This window comes from Odocoileus virginianus, chromosome 33 (assembly GCF_023699985.2).
Source record: "Odocoileus virginianus isolate 20LAN1187 ecotype Illinois chromosome 33, Ovbor_1.2, whole genome shotgun sequence".
Classification (NCBI taxonomy): Eukaryota; Metazoa; Chordata; class Mammalia; order Artiodactyla; family Cervidae; genus Odocoileus; species Odocoileus virginianus.
Window position 1 is genome coordinate 38,645,812 of NC_069706.1, and position 15,470 is coordinate 38,661,281.

At 50.0% G+C, this 15,470-nt stretch overlaps 1 protein-coding gene across 1 annotated transcript; it reads left to right on the plus strand.

The window, feature by feature from the left end:
- The first annotated feature begins 23 nt into the window (after positions 1-23).
- LOC110125613 (uncharacterized) lies at positions 24-14,898 on the plus strand. The gene is made up of 3 exons (XM_070460505.1): positions 24-174; positions 814-947; positions 1,367-14,898. Exon 3 carries the CDS (start codon positions 6,336-6,338, stop codon positions 7,440-7,442), a length of 1,107 nt encoding a protein of 368 aa, XP_070316606.1. The 5' UTR covers positions 24-174; positions 814-947; positions 1,367-6,335; the 3' UTR covers positions 7,443-14,898.
- The last annotated feature ends 572 nt before the right edge of the window (positions 14,899-15,470 follow it).

Below are 15,470 nucleotides of genomic sequence, written 5' to 3' on the forward strand. Positions count from 1 at the left end.
TCATGGGCTGTAGCCCGCCAGGCTCCCCTGTCCGTGGGATTCTCCAGGCAAGAGTACTGAAGTGGGTTGCTATTTCCTTCTCCAGGGGATCTTCCTGACCCAGGGGTCAAACCCACATCTCCTGCATTGCAGGCTAAGCCATCAGGGAAAGCCCACACCTCGCTGTAATCCAAGGTAAATCCACCCTTCTTTTTCCTGCCTTGAAGGAGACTGAGTCTCCAGTAGCCACAGCACAACCAGCAGGAAATCCAGCCCCCGCGGGAACTCGCTCACCTCAAGCCCCCAGCTCATGGGAGCTGCTCGTCTCGTCTGCTGCTCTCCTGCATTAATTCTCAAACGCACCCTGCTTCCCTCCCCGCTCTCCTTCCTCGGGGCAACAGTGCGGCCAGCCCTGGGGTCCCCCCCGAGGGCTCCACTCCTGGCCAGGTTAGCACGGCCAAGTCCAGCGTGGAGGGAGGTCTGACGGTGGCAAACACGGTGCTGACACTTGTTTTCTTGATCACATTCATGTTGCACTTCCAGCCAAACCAAACCAGTGGTGACTTCCCAGCGGAGGCCACGCCACTTAACACCCTGTCCGCCCCCAGCAGCCTACTTCTCCCGGACTCTCCTCGTCAAGCCCCACTGCTGGCTCAGGCCCAGGGAGGAGGCCTTCCTGGACTGAGCCCCCTCCACCTGGGCGAGAGGCTCAGAGGCCTCTTCTCTGGGCTCCCGAGCAGCCCCGACAGGAACTCGTCACGTGCTGTGGTCACCACGCGCTCCTGCCACCCAGCTGTCCCCTCTCACCTGCAGTTTCCCTTTCTTTGGCTTCAGCTACCTGTGGTCATCTACGATCAGAAAACGCTAAATGGAGAATCTGAGAACTAGACAACCCCTGGGTTTTCATCTGCGCGCTGTTGTCCGTAGCAGGGTGACATCTCCTGCTCCCTGCTCGGTTCCTCTGGCACGTGAGTCACCTCTCTGTCCCGCGCACCCTGCTGTTAGTCACTCAAGAGCCGTGTTTGTTATCAGCGTCACTGTCACAATATCGCGGGGCTTGCGTTCAAGTCACCGTTGTTTTATTTAATAATTGCCCCCAAAGTGCCAGAGTAGTGATGCTGGCAATTCAAATATTCTCTTACTCTACCTAACTTATAAATTAAACGTCACCATAGGTATGTACATGTAGGAAAAGACATAATACTACTAGGTTCTGGTACTAGTTGCAGTTTCAGGCATCCCTGAGGGTCTTGGAACATACCCCAGGGACCCCTGTATTCATTCATAGATCCATCTCCCACTATGTTGTGAGTTTCTGGAGGGCCCCACAGCAAGCTCTTGCTAGATAATTGCTTTTTTTTTATTTCAATGTGTTTATTGTTTTTAGGAAAACAATAAATAATTAGAAATAACACAGATCTTGTGCTCAGTAGAGAAGAACCCGCCCGCCGATGCAGGAGCCGCAGGATAGGCGAGTTCAATCCCTGGGTCAAGAAGATCCCCCTGGAGGACGGCATGGCGACCCGCTACAGTATTCTTGCCTGGAGAATCCCATGGACAGAGAAGCCTGGAGGGCTACGGTCCATAGGGTCACAAAAGGTTGGACACGACTGAAGTGACTTAGCAGGCAGCACGCACGCAGAGAAGAAATATAAGAAAGAGGATGAGTGGTGTTATGAACATGAATGTTCATAGGCGCTAAGGAGTCTAGACAAAGATGGGGAACAAATCCCACCAGCTGGCGTTCCCCATCCATGCTTCTGCTGTTTTTTAGAGAGGATTAAACAAAGAACTGATTCTTCTCCGTAACAGGACAAGTGGCGGGTCCTTACTAGCGTTGATTCAGCAGCCGCCACGCAGAGGCAGGCCCACATCCCTGTGGTCCTCTAGGGCTTCCCATCACCACACAGTGAGTGGCTCCTGTGACTTTAGACCAGCGGTCCCCAACCTTTCTGGCACCAAGGACTGGTTTTGTGGAAGACAATTTCTCCAGAGACCCAGGCAGGGTGGAGGAGGGAGGATGGTCATGGGATCAGGTCACGGGGTCAGGTGTGCATTTATTGTGCACTTTATGTCTCCTATTATTACAACAGCTCCACCTCAGATCATTAGGTATTAGATCCTGGAGGTTGGGGACCCCCGGCCTAGACAGGGCAGCCGTGCTCAAGGCAGGAAGAAATAGGGAGCAGGGGTGAGGCCAGCTGTCTGAACATTGACCAGGAGTGCATGGCTTTCCTAGAACCCAGACTGGCCTTGAATCCAAACCCAGGTGTCTTACTGGCCGTTGCTGGAAGGGAAAACATTTCCCAACCTTGTTTAATGCATCGTTATGATCTGACTTGCTGTGCTTTTGGCTTTTTTGGACTAAAAGCCATATAACATAAAATAACCATTTCAAAGTGAAAAATTCAGTGGCCTTCCGTATGCTACCAGTGTCGTGCACCCCTCACCTCTGTCTAGTTCCAAAGCACTTTGTCATCCCAAAAGGAAACTCTCACCCACCAAGCAGTAACTCCTCATTGCCACTGCCCCTGGAGTAGGAAATGGCAGCCCACTCCAGTATTCTTGCCTGGAAAACTCCATGGACAGGAGAGCCTGGCGGGCTACAGTCCCTGGGGTCGAAGAGAGGCAGACACAAAGAAGCACACACATGCTGGTAACACCAGTCTGCTGTCTGTCTGCACAGTCCCCCTTGTTCTGCACATTTCAGGTAACTGGAAACACACCATACATGACCTTCTGTGTCTGGCATTTTTCACTGAGCATCATGTTTTTGAGGTTCATCCACGTCGCAGTGTGTACCAGAGCTTCATTCCTCTTTACGGATGAACAAGTTCCTGTTGTACAGATATGGCACAATCAGTTTGTCCAGTGACTCACCGGTGGGCACCTGGGGTATTTGTCATGTGACTTGAACCCAGGCATCCTGGCTCCAATCCACATCACCCACACTGTGAGCGCCCTAGAACACCAAGACCTGGGCTTCCGGCTGAAGAAGCGCTGCTGCTTCTTCACCCCGAGAAGGGACTGATGGCCTGGAGGGAGTGAACTTGCTCCCGGGATGGGGAGGGGTCACTGGGGGACCTGCTGGAAACCATCTTCGCCTGCTTCCCAAGCCTTTGCGGCCCTGTGAATAGGTGCCTCCAGGGAGCCTCTGCCTTGCACCAGGGAAAGCAGGCGCTGTCTTCAGCTGGGGTCGGCCCACCCAGAACGGCACTGGCTGGAGCCCAAGCGAGAGCATCCCTCAGCACTGGTGTCATTTTATGTAGTTCTTATTAGTAATCAGGTAGGATTCATAGCCAGTTGACTCTTCATTCTTGCCAGAGGCTGATAAATTGGCTGGACGCAGGAATCATTCTTCAGTAATTAAAAGCCTTTATGGCTTGCAGAAGCAAGCAAATTTGGGAGCACCAACCATGGACCGGGACACGGCCTCCAGCCAAAGACCACACCCACCAGGGGATGGTGAAGGGCCCCCTCTGACGTGACCCTCAGGATCTCAGTTCAACCATCCAGAGGCACTGGTCTCTACAGAGTCAAGCACTTTAGGATGTCCCTGGGGATTTGGAAGCAAACCCCAATTGGTCCAGGGAGGCAAAAGGAAGCTCTGAATGGGCTCAGCATCCAGGAGGTTTTCATGGGGGGACCATTTCAGCCCCACTGAATGTCATGCTCTGGGGACCCAGAGCAGGAAATAGAACTTGGCACATTGCCAGCTGTCGAACTGTGGAGCTGGAGAAGACACCTGAGAGTCCCTTGGACTGCAAGGAGATCAAACCAGTCCAACCTAAAGGAGATCAACCCTGAAAATTCACCGAAAGGACTGATGCTGAGGCTGAAACTCCAATACTTTGGCTGCCTGATGCGAAGAGCTGACTCATTGGAATAAGACCCTGATGCTGGGAAAGACTGTAGACAGGAAGAGAAGGGGATGACAAAGGATGAGGTGGTTGGAAGGCATCACTGCCTCGATGGACATGAATTTGAGCAAGCTCCGGCTGATGGTGAAGGACAGAGGAGCCTGGCGTGCTGCAGTCCATGGGGTCACAAAGAGACACGATTTAGCAACTGAACAACAACACTGTCCTCAGCCCCCAAGGAAGGGTCCTGTCTTCCTAGAGAAGAATCTGGAAGGGATAGCTCAGCCATCGGCTTGGGTAAGTGAAGGCAAGATTACATGATGATACACAAAGGTACTCAGAAACACAGCCCAAACCAACTTACTTTCCTCAAAAGCAGAGTTTTTATTTCAGCATGACCTCTTACAGCATCATACTTAAGATCTCAAGCTTCTGAGTCAAAAACACCCGAGTTGCACAGATTTAGAGAATGAATTTATGGCTACCAGGAGGGATGGTGGGGGTAGGAACAGACTGGGAGTTTGGGATTGGCATGCTCACACTGCTGTATTTAAAATAAGTGTCTTCCCATGAAAAATAAATATAAACAAAATTTTCTTAAAGACCTGAGTTTGAATCCTGGCTCTGCCACCTAATAGCTAGGTGTCCTTGGGTAAGTTCCTTAACCTCTCCGAGCCCGTTTTCTCGTCCATAGAGCAAAACTACTGTCAACTTCATGAGGAGCAAACAGGATAGTCCTGTGATGCGAGCGTCTGGCGCAAGGTGAGAGCCCACAGATTGTCTGTGACTCAATTCCCCTCTTCATCTGCCCCCATCCATCCAGACAGAGCCACCAGGACCCCCACTCTCCAACACCTCCTGTCTCCATCCTTCAAATCCAAAGTCTCACGGACTCAATTCTTGCCAGGGCTTTTTTCTTAGGGGCCCCTCCATGCCAGGATGGGCTGAGGATTATAAAGCGTGGTTAAGAGTTTCAAGGTCAAATCCTAGCACTTCCTATGAAAATAAAAAGAGCAGTCCATTACATTGTCAAGTTAATACAGTGTGATGAAGCATCTCCAGACTGCACTTCCTGGAAGACTGTAAAAGTCTAATACATTTAGGGAAACTGTACCTCGGGGAGCGTATTAGACAGCGTTCATCAGTGGATCAAAACTGTCTTCGAGGCTCCCTTCCCAGGGAACCGCAGCGCCCCTTAAATGATTGCTTTCCCGCCAACAGCCTGGAGATAAATTGTCCTTCATACATTAACTGTACACGAGCGGGGCACTTATTTTGAATGGAGAATGCACCTTATTTTACCCCAAATGGAAAAGCATATCCTTTGAAAGCCAAATTCTGCTTCCTTCTAAATTACCGTAAAATGACATAAGGCCATATTGATTTCCTCGGCTCCATCTCTGATGATTTCAGATGTACTCGGACACATTTCTATGCCTATATTGAAGTGTCTTTAATTATTCCAAAGGATGTCTTCATGCATTTAAGTTTTAATCGGATATAAAATTAGTCGAGTGTAAAGTTTGCACATATGCTCCTAGGAAGGCGTCGTTTCAGTGAGCTTTCATCCTGGGAAGAAATGCCGCTTTACAATGAAACTGTTAACAAGAATAACATAAATGAACTCTTTAGATTTTTTAAGAGTCACCACATGAAATCATCAACTTATTTTCCTCATTTTGTGCAGTCTCGAAATCGCATACGCGTTTACAAACCGAACTCTCACTCAAGAGACAGCGTTCCATGAGCTGAGGGCTAGTAAGCAAGAGCAGCGCTGACAGATTTTTGCCCCTTGCTTCTCATGTATTTTCCTGTGAGTTGAGATTTAAGCTCTTCCACGGGGAGGAGTGTTCAGACTGAGTAATTTAAATACCCTCAACGACTAGACAATGCATCACGGCACCCCAGGGACCAGGCTGGCGGATGGAGCATGCGTCACCGAGTCTCGATTCCTCTTCAGAGGCAAGACGCTATGGGAGGAAGTTATCCACATCACTCCTCCTGTAAGTTGTTCGTCACAACAGTCACACGCCAGCCCAGGTCTTGGAGGAAGGGAAAGAAACCCCATCTCTTGATGGAAAGATTGTCAAAGAATGTGTACAGCTGTCTTGAACCCCCCACGGCAACCAAGAACGCGTGCAAGGCAGAGGTGTTTCTGGAGCCTGAATGGTGCTGTCCGAGGCACACTGGGATCCTGAACTACGAAAGGCAGGTCGACAGAGACGGACGTCCAGTGAAACTGAGCGCCACTCCAGGTCATTCCCAGACCTCCTACAAAATACATCTGATGTGTCCTTGTTCCTCATTCTTCATTTCTAACTGACTAAGAATCACTGAATCTTGTTCATTTCACCTTCTAAGTATGTTGCAGACCTCCATTGCTCTTCATCTCCACCAGCACAATCAGTCACCACCAGAGCCACCATCACAACCCCCACCTCCATCACCACCACCTCCATCACCATCACCACCACCTCCATCACCTCCCCCACCATCATGTCTACACTCCCCCCCCCCCCCGCCATCCTCACCACCATTATCACCTCCACCACCTCCATCACCATCACCACCACCTCCATCACCTCCCCCACCATCACATCTACACTCCCCCCCCCGCCATCCTCACCACCATTATCACCTCCACCACCTCCATCACCATCACCTCCATCACCTCCCCCACCATTACATCTATACTTCCCCCTCCACCATCCTCACCACCATTATCACCTCCACCACCTCCATCACCACCACCTCCATCACCTCCCACACCATCACGTCTACACTCCCCCCCTGCCATCCTCACCACCATTATCACCACCACCACCTCCATCACCATCACCTCCATCACCTCCCCCACCATTACATCTATACTTCCCCGTCCACCATCCTCACCACCATTATTGCCTTCACCACCTCCATCACCACCACCTCCATCACCTCCCCCACCATCACATCTACACTCCCCCCCCACCATCCTCACCACCATTATCACCTCCACCACCTCCATCACCATCACCTCCATCACCTCCCCCACCATTACATCTATACTTCCCCCTCCACCATCCTCACCACCATTATCGCCTCCACCACCTCCATCACCACCACCTCCATCACCTCCCCCACCATCACGTCTACACTCCCCCCCTGCCATCCTCACCACCATTATCACCACCACCACCTCCATCACCATCACCTCCATCACCTCCCCCACCATTACGTCTATACTTCCCCCTCCACCATCCTCACCACCATTATCGCCTCCACCACCTCCATCACCATCACCTCCATCACCTCCCCCACCATTACGTCTATACTTCCCCCTCCACCATCCTCACCACCATTATCGCCTCCACCACCTCCATCACCACCACCTCCATCACCTCCCCCACCATCACGTCTACACTCCCCCCCGCCATCCTCACCACCATTATCACCTTCACCACCACCATCACCTCCATCACCCTCACCATCACCTCCATCACCCTCACCATCACCTCCGCCGCCACCACCACATTTGTCCAGCGTACCCCTGTGTCACCTGCAGTAGCCACACCAACCCTGACTCCTTCAGTCCACCTGTCCCACCGCAGAGGGATCATTTAAAACTCTGACAGTGTCACAGAGCCACTTGAAACTCTCCAACAGCTCCCTGGCACTCTCAAGATGAGAACTGAGGGTACAGACTAAGCAGCAACCCATCATGGCCATATTTTTATCCCTTTCTTCAAAATTTTAATAATGAGATAAAGAATTACAAATGAAAGTGAGGTTACCTTTACCACCTATACCAGTTCCATTATTTCCCTCCACTCTCCGGAAGCAGTTAGCATCAAAAATTTGGTATAAATACATTAATTCTTGATTTTACTTTTCTACATATATGTGCCATCATAAATAATGCCAGTATTGCTTTGTATATCTTACAATTTTGTACAAATGACATCAAATATTTCACATTATTCTGAAATTTTTGCTTTATGAGATCTATTCTGATAAGTATGGATCTATTAACTGCTTATGATATTTCATTATATGCATATTCTATGATTTATTTATCTGTTTTATGAGTGAGTGAAGTCGCTCAGTCATGTCTGACTCTTTGCAACTCCATGGACTGTAGCCTACCAGGCTCCTCCGTCCATGGGATTCTCCAGGCAAGGGTACTGGAGTGGGTTACCATTTCCTTCTCCAGAGGATCTTCCCGACCCAGGGATCGAACCCGGGTCTCCCACATTGCAGGCAGACACTTAACCCTCTGAGCCACCGGGGAAGCCTTAATGTGTGTTTTATACTAACGGTCATTTAGGTCACTTCCGAGTTTTCATTAAACAGACTGTGTTGGGGTAGATGTGGAACACAGACACTAGTTTCTCTATATCCAGGAACAAACTGTACTCAGTAGAGACTTTCTAATGACTGAACTGTCCAGACATGATTCACATAGGATATATTCCCTAGGCTTGAACAGAACTGGCCAGTTACTTCTTAGAGATTTCCTAGAGACAATTTTTTAAAAATTATTTTATTGAAGTATAATTGATTGGCAATGTTGTGTTAATTTCTGCTGTACGGCAAAGTGACTCAGTTTGATTCACATATGTATGAATATATATGATATTCATAATGCATATTAATATATATAATTGAATACATATTATATATAATGCATATTAAGGTAACTGGATACATGTTATACACATGTATTCTTTCTCATGTTATTTTCCGTCATGGCTTGTCACAGGACATTACCTATTGTTCCACGTGCGGTACGGTAGGACCTACTGTCTGTCTGTCCTGCACACGGCAGTTTGCACCTCTGAGTCCCACCCTCCCAGTCCTCCCCTCTCCTCAAGTCTGGCAACCCAAGTCTGTTCTCTATATCCGTGAGTCTGTTTCATAAATAAGTCCATTTGTCTCATATGTCAGAATCCACACATAAGTGATATCATATATTTGTCTTCCTCTTTCTGATGTGCTTCACTTAGAATGATATTTCTATGTCCATCCGTGTTGCTGTGAATGGCAGTATTCCATTCTTTTTCATGGCTGAATAGTATTCCACCATATGCCTGTACCACATCTTTATTCACTCATCTGTTGATGGACATTTACATTGTTTCCATGTCTTGACTATTGCAAATAGTGCTGCTATAACCACAGGGGTGCGTGCATCGTTTTGAATTAAAGTTTTTTCTGGATATATGCCCAGGAGTGGAATTGCTGGATTACATGGCAATTAGAGACAATTTCTGCAAGGAACTCAAGATTTATCTGCTTCCTTCTGATTCTAATTCTCTGTGGTTCTAGGTATTGGGGGTGTAATGTTTTGCAATCAGGGGTTGGCAAGCTGTAGCCAGAAGGCAAAATTCAGTGTGACGCCTGTTTTTGTAAATACCATTTCATTGGGACACAGCCATGCTCATTCATTTACATACTGTGTATAGCGTGTTCATGCTGAAATGATCTGGCTGAGTAGTCACATAATAAAATCAACAACATTTACTATCTCGGCCCTTTAAAAAAGTGCTAGAAGATTTGGGCTTCACGTCTCGCACTATTTTAAATAAGCCACCCAGCATCTCTCTGCTTTGGCAGCACACTGTAGTTTCAGAACTCAGCGCAGTGCCTGGAACACAGCTGGTGCTCAATAAATACTTGGGTTAACAAGCCAGAGGGTGACTGAATGACTGGCAAGGCACTCTCTTGCAGCAAGAACACTGAAAAAGGATCCTCGAGGGCAGAGATCTCACCTGTGCCCTTCCCACCTGCCACACCACCCACCACGAGGGAGACCCTCACCATGTACGTGTTGCATGGAACCGGGCAGGTCTGCACAGGCGGCGTTTTATTCATTAAACATGGGCCTCCATTTCCTCAGGCTGCGCCCCGTCAGTAAACCGGCAGTCTTGGTCGGCTTGGAGAAGCTCGAGGGAAGAGGCGCCTCCTCTCTTGCCTTCAAACAGATGTACATCTGGCGGGTCCAACTCAGGAAGAGTGACTCTGCCAGAGGGCACGGGTCAGCGGGACTCACTGTTCCCTCAGCTGAGCCATCCTCTCTGTGTCAGGAGCTGGCAAACGCGGAGACGGCTGGCCAGTGATCGAGTCACACACATGGCTGAGCACTCACCAAACCCACAGTGCTCAACTCCCATCAGCAAAACGCGGAGTTTCAAACCATTCAAACGCACCGCGCCCCGGAGCTCTTAAACGCACTGGGATCTACATCAAGGATCGTACCAGGGCCGGGCACGACAGAGCTGCTCTGCAGGAGCCATGAGTGAGTGCTGTGGCCACGTCTCCTTTTGCGGCCTCATCCTTCAGGAAGCACGTCCAGGGTCACCCCCATCTCCAGGACGTCTTCCCTGAACTCACCCGTAAAACTGCCAACCTCTCAAATTTATGATGACCCTACAAAGGACTTGTGACTAGTAGTCATGGAATTCTGAGCCATCCTCCATGCCTAATGACTAATCTCAGAGAAGAAGGACGGACGAGGAAGATGAAAAAAAATCTATCTCATTTGTTTTACTAGCTTAACTCTCAGAGTCTTCATCTGAAAAGGGGAAGAATTCCTGCCTCACTTCGACAGGGGGAGAATTCAGTTTCTCAATCCACATAGCCTGCCTCAAATCTTCCCCAATTCTATCTACTCATCACACTCACTTCCATTATTAAAAGATGCCAGCTGCGACTCATTGAATGCTTATGTCTTCCCAAAATTCTGTGTTGAAATCCCAGCCCCCAAGGTGATGGGGAATGACGAGCTCATGAGAGCAGAGCCCTCACGCACGTGCTCGGTCACTCAGTCGTGTCAGACTCTTTACGACCTGATGGACTGTAGCCCTCTAGGCTCCTCTGTCTATGGAATTTTCCAGGCGAGAATACCAGAGTGGGTTGCCATGGACTTCTCCAGGGGACCCTCCCGTATCTCCTGTGTCTCCGGCATTGGCAGGCGTGTTCTTTACCACTGAGCCAGCAAGGAGGCCGGACGCAGCAGTGCCCTTATGAAGAGACCCCAGAGGTCCCCCGTGCCTCCCACCACGTGAGGACCCAGCAAGAAAGCAGCCCTCCACAAGCCAGGACTCTGGTCTTCACCAGACTCCAAATCTGCCAGCATCTTGACCTTGGACTCCTAGCCTCCAGGACTGGGAGAAGTGTTTACTGTTTAAGCCTCCCAGTCTAAGGTAAGTTCATTTTAGCAGTCTGCATGGACTAAGACGCCAGCCCAAAACACATTATTGAATATACATTCACTAACGACTGCTGGGGAGAAGGCAATGGCACCCCACTCCAGTACTCTTGCCTGGAAAATCCCATGGACGGAGGAGCCTGGCCGGCTGCAGTCCATGGGGTCGCTAAGAGTCGGACACGACTGAGCGACTTCACTTTCACTTTTCACCTTCATGTATTGGAGAAGGAAATGGCAACCCACTCCAGTGTTCTTGCCTGGAGAATCCTGGGGACGGGGGAGCCTGGTGGGCTGCCCTCTAAGGGTTCGCACAGAGTCGGACACGACTGAAGTGACTCAGCAGCAGCAGCAGCAACTGTTCACTAACAATTTCAGGTGTTTTAGACTTTTTGTCCCAGAGGAATTTTAAAGCTTCCTGAGGGCAAAGACTGCATCTTTTATTTCTCTTAAGTAACAATCACAGACAGCTTCCTGGTGGGTTGGTGACATCCTACAAGGCATTAGGGCCATGGTCTTCTGTTTGTTGTTTAGTCGCTCAGTCATGTCTGATTCTTTGCAAACCCACAGACTGTAGCCCACCAGGCTCCTCTGTCCATGGGATTTTCCAGTCAAGAACACTGGAATGGGTTGCCACGCCCTGCTCCAGAGGATCTTCCTGATCCAGGGATTAAACCAGCATATCTCATGTCTCCTGCATTGGCAAGCGGGTTATTTGCCACTAGTGCCACCCGGGAAGCCCAATTTTCATCTAAAGCGATGCTTCTGAAATGCCCTTCTGAAGGGTCCGAGCTGAGGCCAGCAGCTCTGAGCCCACCTTTCTGCCAGGTGGCAGGTTGCGCCCCGGCCCACCCAGCTGGGCTCCCAGGGCCACCAGAGGCATCAGTCATGATCTCGTTCTGCAGGAGGGAGACTCGGGGCTCTTAAGTTTCCCTCCAAAGGCTTTTAGCCCTGCAGCTCCAGGGGTGACATGGTCGTTAGCACCAGACCCCCAGAGTCGGCGATTGAAGGTGAGCAGGACTCAACTTCTCACCAACCCCCCCACCCCACCCCAGAGTTGGATGAAGACAATTCGTGTGTCAGCAGCTCCCCGGCAAGGGGACGGGGAGCTTTCCATTTGCAAAGTCCCAGCTCTGAGTTCAGACGGAATGCGGGATTCTGCTCCCAGTTTACCTGCAGTGGCTGCCTCATTTATTACTGAGAGAGAGAGACAGCTCTTGGCAGGGACATGTGACACCTGGCTTGATGTACCTGCCGGCCGGGACAAGAGGGCTGCTACTCAGCCAGCTCTTCCACCTTGATCGACGAGCCTGCTCCCTGAAACCGCACAGATGCTCAGTGGAAAGGAAAGCGTGCTCTCTCTCTCGTGGTCTCCTGTCTCTCTGTCTCCCTCTGTCTGTCTGTCCCCCTCTGTCTGTCTCCTCCCTCTTTTTCCCGTCTCTCTTTCTGCCTCTTTCTCTCCGTCTGTTCTCTGTCTCTGCCTCTCCCTGTATGTGTTTCTCTCTGTCTTTCTGTCTCTCTCCATCTTTCCATACAGAGAGGCACTTGAACGTGTCTCCATTCTTGGCACTGACGTCATGCTACCACACTGCCTGCCGCACGGCCCTGAGACCTCATGGGGAACGTGATTCTTTGATTTTTGTGGCAATTTGGCGAAACATACACAGAGGAGTTCTGTTGTGTGTCTGTCTCTGCAAGCGCATCTTGAACTGTCCCAGGCAGGCCACAAGGGAGTGGCGACCGGAAGGCCTCGTGCCCGTGGAGAACGTGGGAGGAAGATGGGCTGCTGTTCAGAAACACAGCGGCAGCATCAGCTGCAAGTTAGGCTCGGAGCTGCCAAGACGCGTTCTCCCCGACAGCGGTCTCTTTTGTGAGACACTGATATGCAGGATCCGTGCCGCACTGCCAGCAGCTTTGTGGACAACCCTGTTGTAAGCCCTCCACAAAGATCCAGTTATTTGGCTGTTGTTATGGGAACGGTACAATTATGGCCAAATTGGAGTGGCGATGGGGAACAGAAAAGAAAGTGGATTGAGGGTGGGAGAAATCGCTATTTTCATTCAAACGCATTTTGGCTGATCACCTGCACTGCACGTGAACAACCATCAGAAAGACCAGAGAGCAGAAGCCCTGCCTGGGCTTGGGGATTACGAGCCCCGAGTCTGTGCTGGAAACAGAAGCTGCCTTTCAGAGAGAAATATCACATCCTCTTCCTTTCTTTGTAATTTTATAAAAATACTGTAATTGTGCACCAGAGCAGGAACTTCAGAGATGCTCAGAGATTCTCTGTGGCCTCTCTGCCTTTGTTACCCAAGGTAGTACATGCCTGAACTATGTCATTTTGCAATTTAAGCTTTTCAATTGAGAAATCTAAAGTATAGGTCAATAATCTTTTTAAAGTATTGCTGTCATTATGCAGACTTAGTACAGTTATCAAGCCAAGCCTGACTACAAGCTAAGAGAGCAACCCAAACGCCAAGGCGACCCACCCTCCACGAAGCTGAGCTGCGTCTTCAAAGCTGCAGGTGGGCGCGGGAGGCTACGTCCCGTTAAAATGGCAACGTGAGTCCACACAGCCCTCCTCCTTTCCAATTCCAAAATCACTGGAACAATGAACAAAGTATAAACGTATTTTAAGACGTAACTGCCTTTCAAAAATATATAGATGCTTTGGGAGCTAAATCCTGCAAGACAAAGAGAACAGAAAACGGTCTCCATGTATACCAGAAGGGGGTCCAGTCTGGGGAGGCCATTTGCATCCATGAATGGAGTTCAAACACTGCCTCTGTGGCCCAGGGTGATTGCCAGAGGTGACAGGAACCAGCAGAGGCACCGGTGGAGCTTAAGTCAAATCACACCTGCTCAATGTCACTGCGGAGCAAGAACCCAAGCCCCTAGTAAAAGCCCCCTTGTTACTCAGAAACCCAATGGGCTTGGTGGACACCCCTGCAAAACTGCTGGTCACAGTGGGGCGATCCCAGGGAGGGGAAATGTACCCGTAAACAGACAGAACTTCAAGATGAGCTTTCAAACGAAAATTCCAAAGCATGTCTTATAGGAGATGAGCAACAAATTCATCAATCCCAAGGAAATGAAAATGTGACAGTAACATGAAATGGACTTAAAATAAGTATGATTACAATCCTCAGAGATAAAAAGAATGATACCCATTGAACATGACCAAGGTAATGAGGCTGATAAGAGTGAGTGAAAAAAGCAAGATTTTTAAAAATAAAAAAATCCTGGAAATAGGAACTTCCACTCACAGAAAGATAGAATTCATCGACTTTTTCCCAAAACCTTGTACATCATATTGAAAACAAATACAGAAGGAAGCTGAAAGGTAAAGAGAGGAAGGCAGAGGTCTGAGGAAAGGAGAATGAGACGCAGCTCTGAGTGCTTCAGTCTCCCTCTGCTTCATCTATCCCTTGTACATCCCACTGGGAAAGCCAGCGATTTGGGAGCACCAAAAGGCACAGACCAAAAAAAAAAAAAAATCCCAAGGAAAGCCAGCATTCTCTAACTAATGAACCAGGAAAGGGGCAGCCTAGAAAGAAAATTTTAAGACAACAGCTGCTCGACTGCAGGCAAACGTCACAGGAGACAGTGACCCCACCTGTGCTCAGCAGTCCACCAACAAAGGCCGAGTGAAAGCCGGAACTTTCAGCCCCACTGAAGGGTATGAGGCCCCACCCCACGGTGTCACTGGAGACCACGGGGCGGGGCCTGAACGCCCACCTATGCCCGGCAGGATGACACGACCGTCCACCTCCCTGCTGCAGTGCCGTCAGAAGAGCCAAGAGGAGAATCAGACCGATCGGCATCGGCCAGTGGCAACAAGGCCCCCCTCGCGTGATGACGGTGGACACCACGCAGAAAGGGGTGAGGCAGTGCCACGTGCCCACCAGCCGGGGCCGCAGTGGTGGCTGCTGGGGAGCCTGAGCCCGCTCCCCGGCTCTGCCGAGGAACACCTCTCCCTCGGATGTCACTGCACGCCAAGTGGGAGACCTGCGTTCCCCCCGCCTCCACTGGGGGCAACACGGGGAGGACCCCGCCAGCAGCTCAAGGAGTTAGAAAAGGCGGACTAAGGCAGAAGCTCAAATAACACCCAGGCTCTCATAACGTAACACTCGAAATGTCACGCTTCAATCGGGTTTTACTCATCATATAAAGAACAACAAGACAACTCAAATGAGAAAAGGTGAATCAGCAGAGCTGTCCTGTGTTGAAGGGCATCCCCCCGAAGTCCATGCTCACCGGGAACCTCAGAATATGACTTCCCTGGAAATGGGCTTCCCAGGGGTCTCAGATGGTACAGAATATGCCTGCAATTAGGAGACCTGGGTTCGATCCCTGGGTTGGGAAGATCCCCCTGAAGAAGGGAATGGCAACCCACTCCAGTATTCTTGCCTGGAGAATTCCAAGGACAGAGGAGCCTGGTGGAC

Excerpts from the sequence above, each read along its gene's own strand:
- LOC110125613 (XM_070460505.1), top strand. The coding sequence starts at position 6,336 with ATGTCTACACTCCCCCCCCCCCCCGCCATCCTCACCACCATTATCACC.